Here is a 14,153-nt window from a genome sequence, read left to right on the forward strand (position 1 = left end):
TAGAAAATAACCCTATTTTATGAACTGACTTTGAAAGGAGGTATTATGTAGTGGAAATGCTACTGGTTTGAGAGACAGGAGACTTTAGCTCATATCTGACTTTTGACACTACCTTTTCATTTTTATACAATCTTTCTGAACCTCACCTTTCCTATAATGATCCAATTAGTAACAGGGGTGCCACTTGAACTCATTTCTCCTGACTTCTACGTCAGAGATCTTTCCACTGACTCCAGAAATCAGACTTCATATGTGGACAGTTTCCACATTGGTATAGTTAGGCAGCACGGTGAATAGAGCACTGAGCCTGGATTCAGGAAGACCTGAGTTCAAATCTGGCCTTAGACCAGCTGTTTGACCCAGGGCAGGTTACTTAACCTTTTTCTGTCTGAGTTTTCTCAACTGTAAAATGGGGATAATAATAGCATCTTCATCGCAAGACTGTTATGAGGATCAAATGAGATAATATTTGCAAAGTATTTCTCATAAGGTCTGGCACATAGTAGGTGCTATATGAAGATGTTATTTCTTTCCATAAAATATAGACTTTTAAAAATATGAAGTAATTTGAAGGGAAAATTTTAAAAAAATGTTGAATTGATTCTTTTTGTCTGGATAACCTTAAATGCTTCAGGAATGGTACTAAAGAAGCCAAAGTCCTGGGTCCAACTCTTCATAAGCCAATTAATTTTAGGATATTGTGTGACCCATGGACTGAAGCAGTTACTATATGTAGATTGTTCACCACAAGAGGGTGCTGGCGGCAGCATGCAAATCCATTCTACTCAGATTCAGTTTCAAGTATATACTTTGTTACTGGCATGTCAGTATCATTCTCTCTACAATATGCAAAGGAGTGTGTGTGTGTGTGTGTGTGTGTGTGTGTGTGTGTGTGTGTGTGTGTGTGTGTGTGTGTGTGTGTGTGTGATTTCATTGGTGTGGAGAAGCTATTTCCATTCAGAGTCTTGTATAACAGCAACAATAAAAAATAGCTCTCATTTATATAATGCTTTCTATGTGCTTTATAGTTTTATAGAGTCACCTGGGGTACTAAATAGTTAGATAATTTGCCTAAATGGTTATATATTTCAAGACATGTTAGTTCATGCCCTCTCTCCATTATGGTGCATCGCTTCTCATGTAAAAAATAACCGTGTATTATAAGGGGATGGATAAGGCAGATTATATTAGATATATTAAACTTTCTAGTAATATTAAATTCTTAAAAGGAAGTATAGACAGTTTAGTAGACTAGTTCACAAAATCCACACCAATCCTAGGACCATGTTTTATCAATTTATGTTAGTACAGTCATGGTCTTTAAAGCTGGAAGGGAAGTTAAAAGCGCATTCAACCCCATCATCTCACTGACCAGGATGCTGGAGAGGCAAATGTATTTATAATAGTAAAAGCTTGCTTTTACATACCATTTTGGACTTCTCACAGCAATCCTGTAAAGTAGGAAGTGAAAGTATTATCATCTCCACTTCTCATATGAGAAAACTAAAGCACAACGGCCGAGTAAGTCACCCATATGGCACTTGCCCTTGTAGCTGTAACTGTGGCAGAGTTGAGTGTGGTGTAGTAAAGTTCAGATTTGAATTCACGTCTCTTGACTCCAAGTCCAACATGTCTGACCAGTACTCCATGCTACATCTTGGACAAGATGATGTTCCTTTACCAAAATCACATATGTGGTAAGTGAGGGTATTCAAGCCTACATTCTTTGATTCTAAAGCCAAAGTTCATTCCATAACATTGCACATTGGGAAGATTGCATATTAGGAGAGCAAACAGTTAAGTTATTGTTATAGATAATCTGAAAAGTGTTAGCATTCTCTACTCACTTTGTTTCACTCTGCAACTAACATGGTGAGACCAAAAGGGGACCTTTGAAGCTCTTTGGAGTTTGGTTCTGGAAAACAGCTTCCACGGAAGATAATCCTGCCAATTCTGCTAAGATGACCATAATTCAGTTGTGGGCACTGCTGTCTATCTCTTGTCCAAACACCAGTCTATGTGCAGTGAGGCTCATTGCCAGAAGTCTAGTGTCTAGAATAATAACTACTACTTTGACATTCTCTTAGCTTTTCTTGTAGACCACAGGGAGGGTGGTTTCTCCAACAACAATCTACTCTCCTGAGCTGTAGCAGATCAATATCAGCTCTCATCATGGGGAACCAATCAGAACAGTTCCCAATGTTCTCTCACTATGATATTAGGTAGGGTGCATACTCAATGTGAGATATCTCCTTCCAAGAAAGGTCTATGCCATGAAAACCTCTAAAGCTGACTGAAGGAAACTTACTAAATGATCAGGAATCTCCTTATAAACCAGCTCCACAGTGGCTAGAATGCTGGATCTAAAATCAGGAAGACCCAAGTTCAAATCTGGACTCAGACATTAGTTGTGTGACCCTGAACAAGCCACTTAAACTCTCTCTGCCTCAGTTTTCTCATCTGAAAAATGAAGATAATAATAGTACCTACGTCCTAGGAGATATTTTGAGGACAAAAATTAGATATTTATGAAACATTTTGGAAATCTTAAAGTGCTATATAAATTCTATTATTGTTATTATCAACATTATTATCATCCTCATTATCTCAAAGAGCAGAGAAAAATAATTTATAGACAACTCTATTAAATTACTTGCTCTACTCTTCATGAATGTTAGTTAATAATGCTGATAAGATTGTATTTTAATTCTAATAAACACAAATTTATAATAATCAAAGCTCTCTTTTCTCCAACCCTCATAACTGTTGAATAGTAGAGCTAGGTATCTACTTTTAGACTTCAGGTTCTTCTCAATATATAAAGGGAACCACCATTATTTCATGTTCCCATAGAACAAGAACATTAACTTACTCAACTCATCATGTAGTCCCCTTTGCCTAGATCTAAGACATCAACCAAGGCACAAAATGCCCTCTTCATGATCACAACTCTAATGTAGTTTTCTTTCTTCCTTAGATGGATGAGATAAAAGGTAAAGACAGAGTGATCCTGGCCCTGGAAAAAGATCTGGGTGTGCAGGCAGGCCACACCCAGAAGTTACTTCTTCAGAAAGAGGCATTAGATGAGCAACTGGTACAAGTCAGAGAAGCTGAGCGTTACCACAGCAGCCCAAAGAAGGAGCTTCCAGGGGGAATTGGAGACATCTCAGAGCTGATGGGCTTCTCGGTAAGGTTGTGTGGTCTGATGGAACTTGTTCCTTCATCATTCATCTGAGCTTTTTAATTAAACATCTGTTAAGTGCAAGGTACTGTGTATATATGTGCGTGTGTGTGTGTGTGTGTGTGTGTGTGTGTATGTGTGTGTTTAGCAAGTCATTGGGAGTTGGGAGGGAACAAGCATTTATGTAGCACCTACTATGTGCCAGGCGCTGTCCATTACATTTATTTTTAGTCTTCTAATTATTTCATTCATTCTTTCATTCATCCAACAAACATTTACTGAGCACCTAATAAGTCCAAGGCACCATACTAGGTGCTGGGGAAGATACAAAGATGAAGAAGACATGGCCCCTGCCCTCAACGAACATACAGTTTTTTTGGAGAAATAAGACAGGTATAAAAATAACCATAAAGCAGATTAGTAATGGTGTGGTAGTGGTAGTAATAACACATCTACATGGCACTTTACTGCTACAAAGTTATTTGTATAATTAACTTTTGAGTCTTATAATTGCTCTGAAACAGCTAAGTGGCATAGTGGATAGAATGTTGGACTTGGTTGGAATCAATAAATAAGAAAGGAAAACACCAAGAATTTAAGTCTGCTGTGTGCCAGGCACTGTGTTAAGTGCTTTACCAATACTCCATTTGATCCTCACAACAACCCTGAGAGGTAGTTGCTATTATTATCACCATTTTACAGCTGAGAAAACTGATTCACTTAAACATTAGATGATTTTCTCAGGGCCATATAGTTAGCAAATGTCTGAGATTGAACTCGAACTCAGGACTTTTGGACTTGCACCACTTAGCAGCCTGTAAGTCAATAACACCTGTATTCAAAACCTCCCTCAGAATCTTACTAGCTGTGTGTATGACCCTGAGGAAGTCTCTGAATCTCTTTCAGTCTCTTGTTTTCTCTTCTATAAAATGGGGAAAATTATATCACCAACCTTATAAGGTTCTTGTGGAGCACTTTGCAAAATTTAAAGTGCTATATATACATAGTTATGTAATATGCATATATAATTAAACAGTTCAAGAATTATTATTATTTTACAGATTAGGAACCAGGGGCTTAGTGAGAGAAAATTACTTGTTCAAGGTCAGAAAATGTGTAAATGGTGGAATCAGTCCTATTTCATGTCATGTTAGACTACTATAATATCCTTGGAGAGACCCAATGCACCATGAGAGCTTTGAGGATGTAAAGATTACTTTTATTTGGGACAATTAGGAAACAGGTTTCATGGACAAAGTGTCCTCTGAGTTGAACCCCAAAGAATGGACGAAGATTTCAGCAGGTAGAGAAGGGAAATATTTTTCAGGGACAGAGGAGAGGATTGACAAAAGCTCCCAGATTAGAAATTAAGAGATTTTCAAGGAATGGAGATGAGTGCTTTTTTGGCAGAAGCCAAGTCTGAAAAGAGGCTGGAAAGGCAAATTTGAAGCCAGATTGTGGAAGTTACTTGAATGCTAGGCTGAGGAATTTTCATTTTATTCTTTAGAGTATAATTGAAGAATTTTAAGCAGGATAGTAACACAATTAGAATTGTGCTTTAGTAAAAATATCTCTGGTAGTGGTATGTAGGAAAAATTAGGGTAGGGCCAATAGAGAAGGCTAATCTATGATCTCTAAATCATTTTAAAATGTAGGGAGTTTTCAGTACTTTTAAAAAATTCTTTAAAATCTGTTACTTTTTTTTTTCAGGAGCAACATATGGATGAACGAGATGTGCGGAGGTTTCAACTAAAAATTGCTGAGCTTAATGCAGTAATCCGGAAGCTAGAAGACAGAAATACCCTGTTAGCAGATGAGAGAAATGAACTGGTAAATCAATTTCTGCCAATACAGATGGCATTTTACTGGGCAGAAATTCAGGGTGCTTAGGGCTAGTCAGCTTTTCCTGGAAAATAGTTCAATGAAAATATATTTATCATAAATCTTAGAACTATGGACTATTAGAACAGTGAGTGAGCTGGGAACATAATCAAGTAAAGACTAAATTTCCATGCCAAAAGATAATGTAGAGAAGAGTCTGGATTTGGGACAGGAGGCACATAGGCGTCTGTCTACCTCTTATTTTGGAGATGGAAAGCTAAAACTGAAATTGGTTTAGTGATCCCATAAATCCAAAATTAGGATAATAATAAATAATAATAATAGATCCAGACATGACCTAGGACCTATGCCTGACTCTCAGTCTAGTTTTCTCATTTTATATATTCAGTTTATTTACTTCTCTATTCCACTGGGAGTTGGTTTAAAAAATTCCACCTAAGTGTAGTGTAGTTAGGTTGAAATTGTGCATACATGTTTTAGTAAGAATTATGGGCTTAATTCTTTTTTATTAAATTAATATTTTATTTTCCCTAATTACATGTAAAAACAATTTTAGCATTTTGAGTTCTATATTCTCTCCCTTCTTTCCTTCCCCCTCTTCCTCATTAAGGAAGAAAAAAATTTGATATAGGTTATACATATGCTTTCATGCAAAACATATTTCCATGTAAACCCTGCTGTGGAAAGAAAACACAGATAGAGTTACTCACTTGGGAAAAAATGGTCAAGCCTAGAGAATTAAGAGCAGAGCAAAGAAAGAATGAAAATGACTGGACTAGGTCTTCTTTAAATGGTGGTTCAAGGTAGGAATCATCAGACAGAAGAGGGGGTCAGAGAGGCAAAAACATCACCATGGTGAAAAGTTTATGGGAAGAGAGGAAAAGAGAGTCCAGAGAGTCTGCAACAGAACCAGGAGAGAAGTAGGCTGGCCAGAATTGACATGATTTAGAAAAAGCTATAGGTATTATTTTGAATGTTCCAATGAAGAGATCACAGTTTTTCTTTTTTGGAATAGTAAAATACATGTAATATTTTTCTCCTAAAAATGACATCAAGGTTTTTTGCTGTTGGTTTCAGTTTTATTAAAAATGTATGTGCCAATGACAACAATGAGACAACATACCAAAATTTGTGAGATGCAGCCAAAGCAGTTCTTAGGGGAAAAATTATATCTCTAAATGAGCATATCAATAAAAGAAAGAAAAAGCAGATAAGTGAACTGACCATACGACTAAAAAAAAAACCCTAGAAAAGCAATACATTAGAAACCCACCGTTAAGCACCAAAATAAAAATCCTGAAAAATCAAAGGAGGAATTAAAAAAAATTAAAAAACAATAAACTTTTAAGTAAAACTAGGAGCTGGTTTTATGAAAAAAATCCAACAAAATAAAATAGATAAACCTTTGGTTAATTTGATTTAAAAAAAGAAAGCCAAATTACCAATATCAAAAATAAAATGGACAAATGTACAACCAATGAAAATTGAACTCAAGCAATTGAGTGGAATAGAAGGACAAATCTGTTCTAGCTCTCCCCTGAAAGCCCTTAAAATATCTGTAAAAAATGACTGTAAACCAATTCTAGAAGAGTAGAAGCCACAGATTTCCAGCTCAAGACAGGAAAGGTCTACCGCACCAGGCTCGGAGCAGAGTGCAGCCCAGGCAGGGCCACATGGCAGGAGCAGGCTTCTGGGCACAGAATCATGGGTAGCTGCTGCAGTTCCCAGATTTCTCAACCCACTAACACCAAAGACAGCTTCAAAGGTTAGTAAGAAAACTTTTTCACTTGGGTGAGAGGGGAGTGAGGTCTGGACCCAGCCCTGGCCCCAGGGCAGCTTTTGGAGCCCTTGGCCTAAAGACCGTGGGGGAATCGAGCAGCTGATTGGGGTCTCAGTCCTGAGTGGCTGTCCTTGGGGTGAGGAGGAGCAATGGCATGGTGGAGCTGGTGGTGGCTATGGAGAAGGAATCCTACTCACAGTTCCAGGGCAGAAAAGAGTGCTTGTGGTTGCTCATAGACCAGAGGACAGGCCTGGAGAGGACCAGACACCTCTCCCTTGATTGTGTTACCTTGGAGGAACTGAGAACTTATATGTTCCTAGAGATGTCTCAGAGAACAACTGCATAAAACCTCTGAAGCCTAAGGTAGTACACCCTCCACTTAATAAAGGACTTAAAAGTCAAGTAACTGACTGGGGAAATGCCCAAAAAAGGGAAAAAATAAGTCTATGGAAGGTTTCTTTCTTAGTGAAAAAATATTTTCTTCCATCCTTTCTGATGAAGAAGAACAAAGCATACCATCAGAGGAAGACATCAAAGTCAAGGCTTCTACATCCAAAACCTCCAAAAAAATATGCGATAGTCTCAGACCATGGAAGAGCTCAAAAAGAATTTTGAAAATCAAATAAGAGAAATGAAGGAAAAGTTGGGAAAAGAAATGAGAGAAATGAGACTTTGGAACAACCTGGAAAGACTGATATGAACTGATACTGGGTGAGGGGAGAAGAACCAAGAGAACTATTGGTAGATCTCTCAACTAGTCCATTTATTTTGGGAAATAATTTGAAACCGTGTGCAAAAAAACTATAAAACTGTGAATATCCTTTGTCCCAACAATGCTCCTGCTTGATCTGTACACCAAAGACATCAAAGAAAAAGAAAAAAACTACATATGTACAAACATATTTATAGCAGATCTTTTTTGTGGTGGCAAAGGATTGGAGACAGAAGAGATACCCATCAGCTGGGGAATGACGGAACATATGAATGTAATGTAAACTAGTGTGCTATAAGAAATGATAAAGGGGATGGTTTCACAAAAACCTTAGAAGACTTATATGAACTAATGCAGAGGGAAGTGAACAGAACCAGAAAAATCTTTATGGTAGCATCAATATTGTAAGATAATATGTTGTTAAAGACTTAGTAACTCTGATCAATGCAATGATCCATTATAACTCTAAAGGACTTTTAATGTAAAATGCTATCCATTTGTAGATTGAAAACTGAGGGACTCAGTGAAGATTCAAGCATATAATTTTCCTTCCTTTCCTCCAAGAACATGACTAGTGTGGAAATATGTTTGGTATGACTTCATATCCATAATGAATATTGTATTTCTTGCCTTCTAAGTGGTTGGAGGAGGGACTTAAGGTGGGAAGGGGGGAGGAGAAATAAGAACTGAAAATAAAATGAATTTTTTAAAAAAATGTATGCCCCAATAGGAATCACCTTCCCAAATTACAGCACCCAGAGATAAAACTGAGTAGGCTGCCAGCTTTTGTGTAGTGAAAAGATGAGTTAAAAGTATTTTAATCATTATAGGAGGAGGGCATTGTCAAGCTCACAATTTCGCTCTCATCCCTTTCTTTGTCTAAGCTCCTTTCTTTCTGTCAGTTATTTTTCTTGGTGGGCTCTGTAAAGGCTACATTATTTCATTTAGGTGTCATGGATGCTGAAGGTAGTACAGTTCAATTCATTTCAACAAATATTCATTAAATGATTACTGTGCACAACATGGCATTTGGCCTCAGTGTTAACAAAATGTTAATTGAGTGACTGCTGTCCTCAAGAAGTTTGGAATATTATAATGGGGAGAGGATGAGAAAGACATTTTTCCTTTATTCAATAAACAGTGGTTAAGCAGAGTATATAATATTGCTATTTGATGTGAAAAATAGTGTAAATAAAAATGAAATTATTATTTAACTCTTTTTTGTAAGATATCACTTAAATTAAACAAATAATTATTTTTAACTAACGGGTATAAATTCATGTGCTAGATGCTACACGTTCTGTTTTAGTGATGAGGTGGGAAAAGACTGAAGGTGCTAAGGGGTGAGTGGGTAGTGTAAAGTAAAGGGAGGGAGTGACTTTTTTTGGAGCAATTGGACCTTGAAGGGGAGGAGAGGGAGGAACTGTTAGTTCTAGAGAGTAGCAGAACCATAGGAATTGATATGATTATTTTTTAGGATGGGGAGTACTCTCCTAGAATGTTTATAGATAGAGAAGAAGAAACATTTTCGCATAGTAGAAATGGCACAGAATGTGAAGGTGAAGGACTTTGGCTGAAATTCAGTCTGATACTTAATTTGTGTTACTTGTCCAAGCCAGCAAACTTCTTTGAGTCCCAGTTTCCTCATCTGTAAAATGAGCAGGAAAAATAAGTGTAGATGACATCTCAATTCCCTTCTAGCTTAAAATCTATGATATGATATGATAATTAGAGAATATAATTCCAATGAACTCAACCATTAGAATGATATTTTCCATTTTTATGAAGATTTTTGTCCTTACAAATCATTTTTACATTTGTTAGAACATTTGATTATTATAACAGATATATGAAGTTGGGGATTATTACCCTTATTTTTTAATTGATGTGGAAACTGAGGCTCCCAGGAGTAAGAAGATTTTTCCAGGTTTGTAGAGGCTATTAGATAATGGACCTGGAACCAGATTTTACATTTCCTGGTTCCTGATCCATGTTTTCTAATTCTTACACTCTAAACCTTTCTTTTGTCAGCGCTTCCTGGGGCTTTCTAAAGGGCTGCTTTTAGGGAAAGACTGCTTTAAACATAACTTAGAGAACTTAATCACTAAAGAGGAAGACTAGGAAACTGTTAAAAGTTAGGCTTATAGCCTCAGTTTCCCCACAGACTTGAAGGTGAAATATCTCTGCACCCTTAGGTTAAGGAAGTTAGGGGTAAGGCAGAGAAAAAGGAGTACTGTTATATGACAGATCAGTGGGGTGGTACAGGGTTACTGTAATTTCTGATGTATGGAACTAGAGAAACCAACATGCTGTAGGTAAGGATATATATGTGCATGTGTGTTTGCATGTGTGTGTGTGTATATGCACAAATATGTGTGTAGATACACCCACATATACATAACATACACACATTTCTGTGGCTGATTCTAAACCATTATTGGAGTGAATCATAGGTACTCTTTGATAACAACTGGAAGATAGAAAGTTGATTTCATTTCGTCATTTTCAGTTGCTTTCAAATTGAGGTCTTCTAATCAGTGCTTCTTTTTTAAAAATCATAAGTTACAGATGAGTTACTTTACTGAAGAGATAAGGAGAGACAAAGGATACAAGTTGTGTTAAGTATGGCAAAATCCTGCAGACTTTGTTCTTCCATGTATGGCAGGTTTTGATGTGTCATTTTTGGCTGGTTTGCTCAAATGTCTAGAACATGGTGCTAACATAGTTCAGTTTACTGGTTGGGTCATTGTGATTTGTATATGGTCCTGGGTTAACTAGGTGGTTAGATAAATCATTGTCTCTGGGCCTTGATTTAACTCCCAGTACAATGAATGTGTAGACCTAGATAATCCCCAGGATTCCTTCTACCTCTCAAATAGTATGATTCTCTTAGTATTTCTCTTACTAATTTTTAAAAGTCTCTCAGTCTATATGTTTAGGACCTTAAATTTAGTTGATCACTTTTCTCCATTTGTTTAAAACACTAGTTGAAACGCTCTCGTGAAACAGAAGTTCAGCTAAAGCCTCTTGTCGAAAAAAATAAGAGAATGATGAAGAAAAATGATGACTTGTTGCAGAGTATACAAAGAATGGAAGAGAAAATTAAAAATCTCACAAGGGAAAATGTAGAAATGGTAAGTTTTTCAAAACATGTGGAGAGTTCCATTTCAACAAATATTTTTACACATCTGCTATGTGCTAAGCATTCTGCGGGAAGATTATTTTGTTCCTTCCTTCTTCTTATATCACATCTTTCAGGGCCTAAACTACTTCCAGGAAGACTTACATAAATATTTTTAGCCTATGAGGACCTCTTCATTCTCTAAAGTCCAGTGGTACATGTAATCTCCTTTTCTATACAACATAGTTATTTTGTGATTAAATGTCACAAAATATACATATCATACTATTATATGCTATATTACATAGTATAATATTATATTATTATGTAGTAATATATATGTATACACGCGTATGTTACACTTTTATCCTTATACAACTTCAAGACTTTCAAGCATATGAATCATGCATTTTACCTCCTCTGTGCCTTTCTTTGAATTGAGCTCACATAAAAGGTTTAACAAATGCTGGGCACATGCAAGATATGTAATCAATACTTTTTTCTTACAAAACATTATCTCCCATTCCCAGAGTAGGTAAATATTTTTTAAAAGGTGAATTTAGTATTATTATAGAGAGGCATCTAGGTGGCACAGTGAAATTAGGGAGACTCATCTTCCTGAGTTCAAATCTGACCTCAGACCCTTACTAGCTGTGTGACCCTGGGCAAGTCACTTAATCCTCTTTGTCTCAGTTCTGCATCTGTAAAACGAACTGGAGAAGGAAATGGCAAGTTGCTCTAGTATCTTTGCCAAGAAAACCCCAAATGGGGTTATGAAGAGTTGGACATGACTGAAACAACTGAACAACAACACAGAGAGTCAATATGATTTGATAAATTTTAAGAGTTTGAGTTAGGAGACCTGGCTTCAAGAGCTGTGTCTAATAATTACTAGCAACTGTACATGTTACTTAATTTCTCTGATACTCTGTTTCTTCAACTATATAATGGAGATGATAACATTTAACACTACTTGCTTCAAGGGATAGGTGTGAGGATGTTATTTTTTAATTCACACCATGCCATGTATACATATGCAAGGAGCTTTAATGGATAGAAAGAACACTGAATTTACTAAGCTTTTCTGAGCTTCAGGTAACTCGAGTATAATTTATAGAGAGTTTGTGTTCATCATTAGTGAAAAGAGTTTATACTTGAACAGAATTATGGATCCTTAATATATTAACTACAATAATATACAAAAGGTATTCCTTATCTACCATTAATTTGCTAGACTGCGTTAGGCAATGGTTCCTCAAGGAGACTATCACCTACAAATGAGTTTTTTTAAGGACATAAATATAGTGATCTATGCAGCCTCAACAATTTGTGAAAATGTGTGTAATGGAAGGTAGCACCAGCATGTCTAAAAGTCAAATCTGGTTCAATTTATAGTTTCTCTATTTTTTTTTCCAGAAAGAAAAGTTGTCTGCCCAGTCTTCTTTGAAACGTCACACTTCCTTGAACGATCTCAGCCTTACCCGGGATGAACAAGAAATAGAATTCTTGAGGCTTCAGGTCATGGAACAGCAGCTAGTGATTGATGATCTCTCCATGGTACTGACCACATTGCTGTTTTTTTATAAAATGATCCAAGAACTTTTTAAATTTGTAATGGAATATGATAGCATAGGGGTTCTTAAACTTTTTGGTCTTAGGACTCTTTTATATTCTTAGAAGTTATTGATAACCTTCCTCCCCCCCACTCAAAGATTTTTTATGTGGGTTATATCTTTTGATATTTGCTACATTAGGAAATAAAATGTGTTAGTAGCATCTTAAAAATAGTTTTTACCTTATGAATTTTCTAAAAGTCTTGAGGATAACCTGGGTTTCCTGAACTATACTTTGAGAACTGCTGTGCTAGTGGGTAGTGGCAATAATGCACCAATCTCAGCATCCTCAGAATCCTTTTCTTAGGGACTAATGAAATCAGAACACTTGAAGGCACATTATTCTTTGATTTTTCATAAAAGTTCCACTAAATTTAGTGTTATAATGGGTAATATCCATAATTTTGTGACTAAATGATAGAGGCAATGTGGCTTTGAAATCATGAAGATGTGAAGATGATAGGTTAAAGTGCTATCTTTGACATTTACTGAATGTGTGACGTTACGCAAGTCACTTACCCTCTAAAGGCCCCAGGCAATTATATAAAACAGAGATTCTTAACCTGGAGTCTGTATTTTTTTTTTTTACTTTTTGATAGTTGTATTTTACTACAACTGGTTTCTTCTGTAATCTGATGTGTTTTGATTTGTGCATTTGAAAATATTATTTTGAGAATCTTATGTATTTTATGCCTTCAAAAGCATTATTCTGAGTCCTTCAGCTTTTACCAGATGGCCAGAAAGATCTATAGCATGAAAAAGGTTTAGAATCTACTGATGTGACATTTTAAATTTCAGAACTTATACTGCTCTGCACTAGTTTCTTCACCTCATAGCTCCCATTATCAGTGAAATCATAGGTCCCTATGATACCTATGCCAGAGAAGGAAAAACTTATTTTCATGTTTCTCTTATAATTTTTTCTGAAATAGCATCTCTCCTCTCACTGCAAATTAATCTATATCAGGGCTGTCAGGTATAATGGATTTAGAATCAAGGGACCTAAGTTCAAATCCTGAACGTGACACTGTTAGAAGTATAGGCAACTCACTCCATTTTTCCAAGCCTTGATTAATTGTAAAATGAGGATATGTATGCTGTCTTTTTCAAAGAATTGTTGCAAGGAGAGTGATATGTGAAGCTGAAGTTTGTTAGTGCTACTGAAAGCAATCTTGCATAGTAGGCTAATGTACTGAACTTAGGGTTGGGAAGACCTAAGTTCAAATCCTGCCATAGATACTTGCTAACTATGTGATCTTGGGCAAGTTACACAACTCCTCTTAGTCTCAATTTCCTCATCTGTAAAATGGAAATAATAATAAAGATATCTACCTTGCAGGCTTGTTGTGATGATAAAAAGAAGTAATATATGTAAAATTTTTTGCAAGTGCTACTTATTATGATTAAAATAGAAATGTTAGACAATATTCTTTCATTTTGCCTTTTTAAAGAAAAATAGATCATATGTATTTTTGAGAACCTTGTATTGCATTTTAATCTTGAATATTTCAGGTTCCTACTTCATACCCAGGATTTTGAGTCTTTTTTTTTCAAGCAGAGTATTGAAAATTCCCTAAGTCATTCTCTGATGTTTTACCCACAGAAGATAAATAGCACTGAGCTAGTGTGGGTGTGAGTGTCTTATTTAGTTTTGCTGTTTTGCAGAAAGGGCCCTGCATATAAATCTGAGACCATGTGGAAGAACATTTATCTTCAAGACATATCTATGTTGACCCTGAAGCTAATGTTCCTGGAACATTATTGTTTCCTTGTCAGGGGTTGGGATTTGGATGGGGAATTTTTTCATGAATGAATTTTTGAAGAGATTATGGGAAAAATAGGCAATCTACTAGGTACTAAAATTTTATTTACTTAGTTTGTTTTATTAATTTTTAAAACTTATT

The 14,153-nt window shown here is 36.1% G+C and overlaps 1 protein-coding gene across 5 annotated transcripts in view; it reads left to right on the forward strand.

The window, feature by feature from the left end:
- The window catches only part of JAKMIP1 (janus kinase and microtubule interacting protein 1), a 252,553-nt gene that overhangs the window by 152,539 nt on the left and 85,861 nt on the right, over window positions 1–14,153 (forward strand). For all 5 annotated transcript variants that reach the window (XM_072620189.1, XM_072620188.1, XM_072620192.1 and 2 more), the window contains 4 exons: window positions 2,978–3,187; window positions 4,892–5,011; window positions 10,503–10,649; window positions 12,053–12,193. In XM_072620189.1, the coding sequence (XP_072476290.1) occupies window positions 2,978–3,187; window positions 4,892–5,011; window positions 10,503–10,649; window positions 12,053–12,193 (618 nt within the window). The remainder of the gene's footprint in view (window positions 1–2,977; window positions 3,188–4,891; window positions 5,012–10,502; window positions 10,650–12,052; window positions 12,194–14,153) is intronic.

This window comes from Notamacropus eugenii, chromosome 6, assembly GCF_028372415.1.
Source record: "Notamacropus eugenii isolate mMacEug1 chromosome 6, mMacEug1.pri_v2, whole genome shotgun sequence".
Classification (NCBI taxonomy): domain Eukaryota; kingdom Metazoa; phylum Chordata; class Mammalia; order Diprotodontia; family Macropodidae; genus Notamacropus; species Notamacropus eugenii.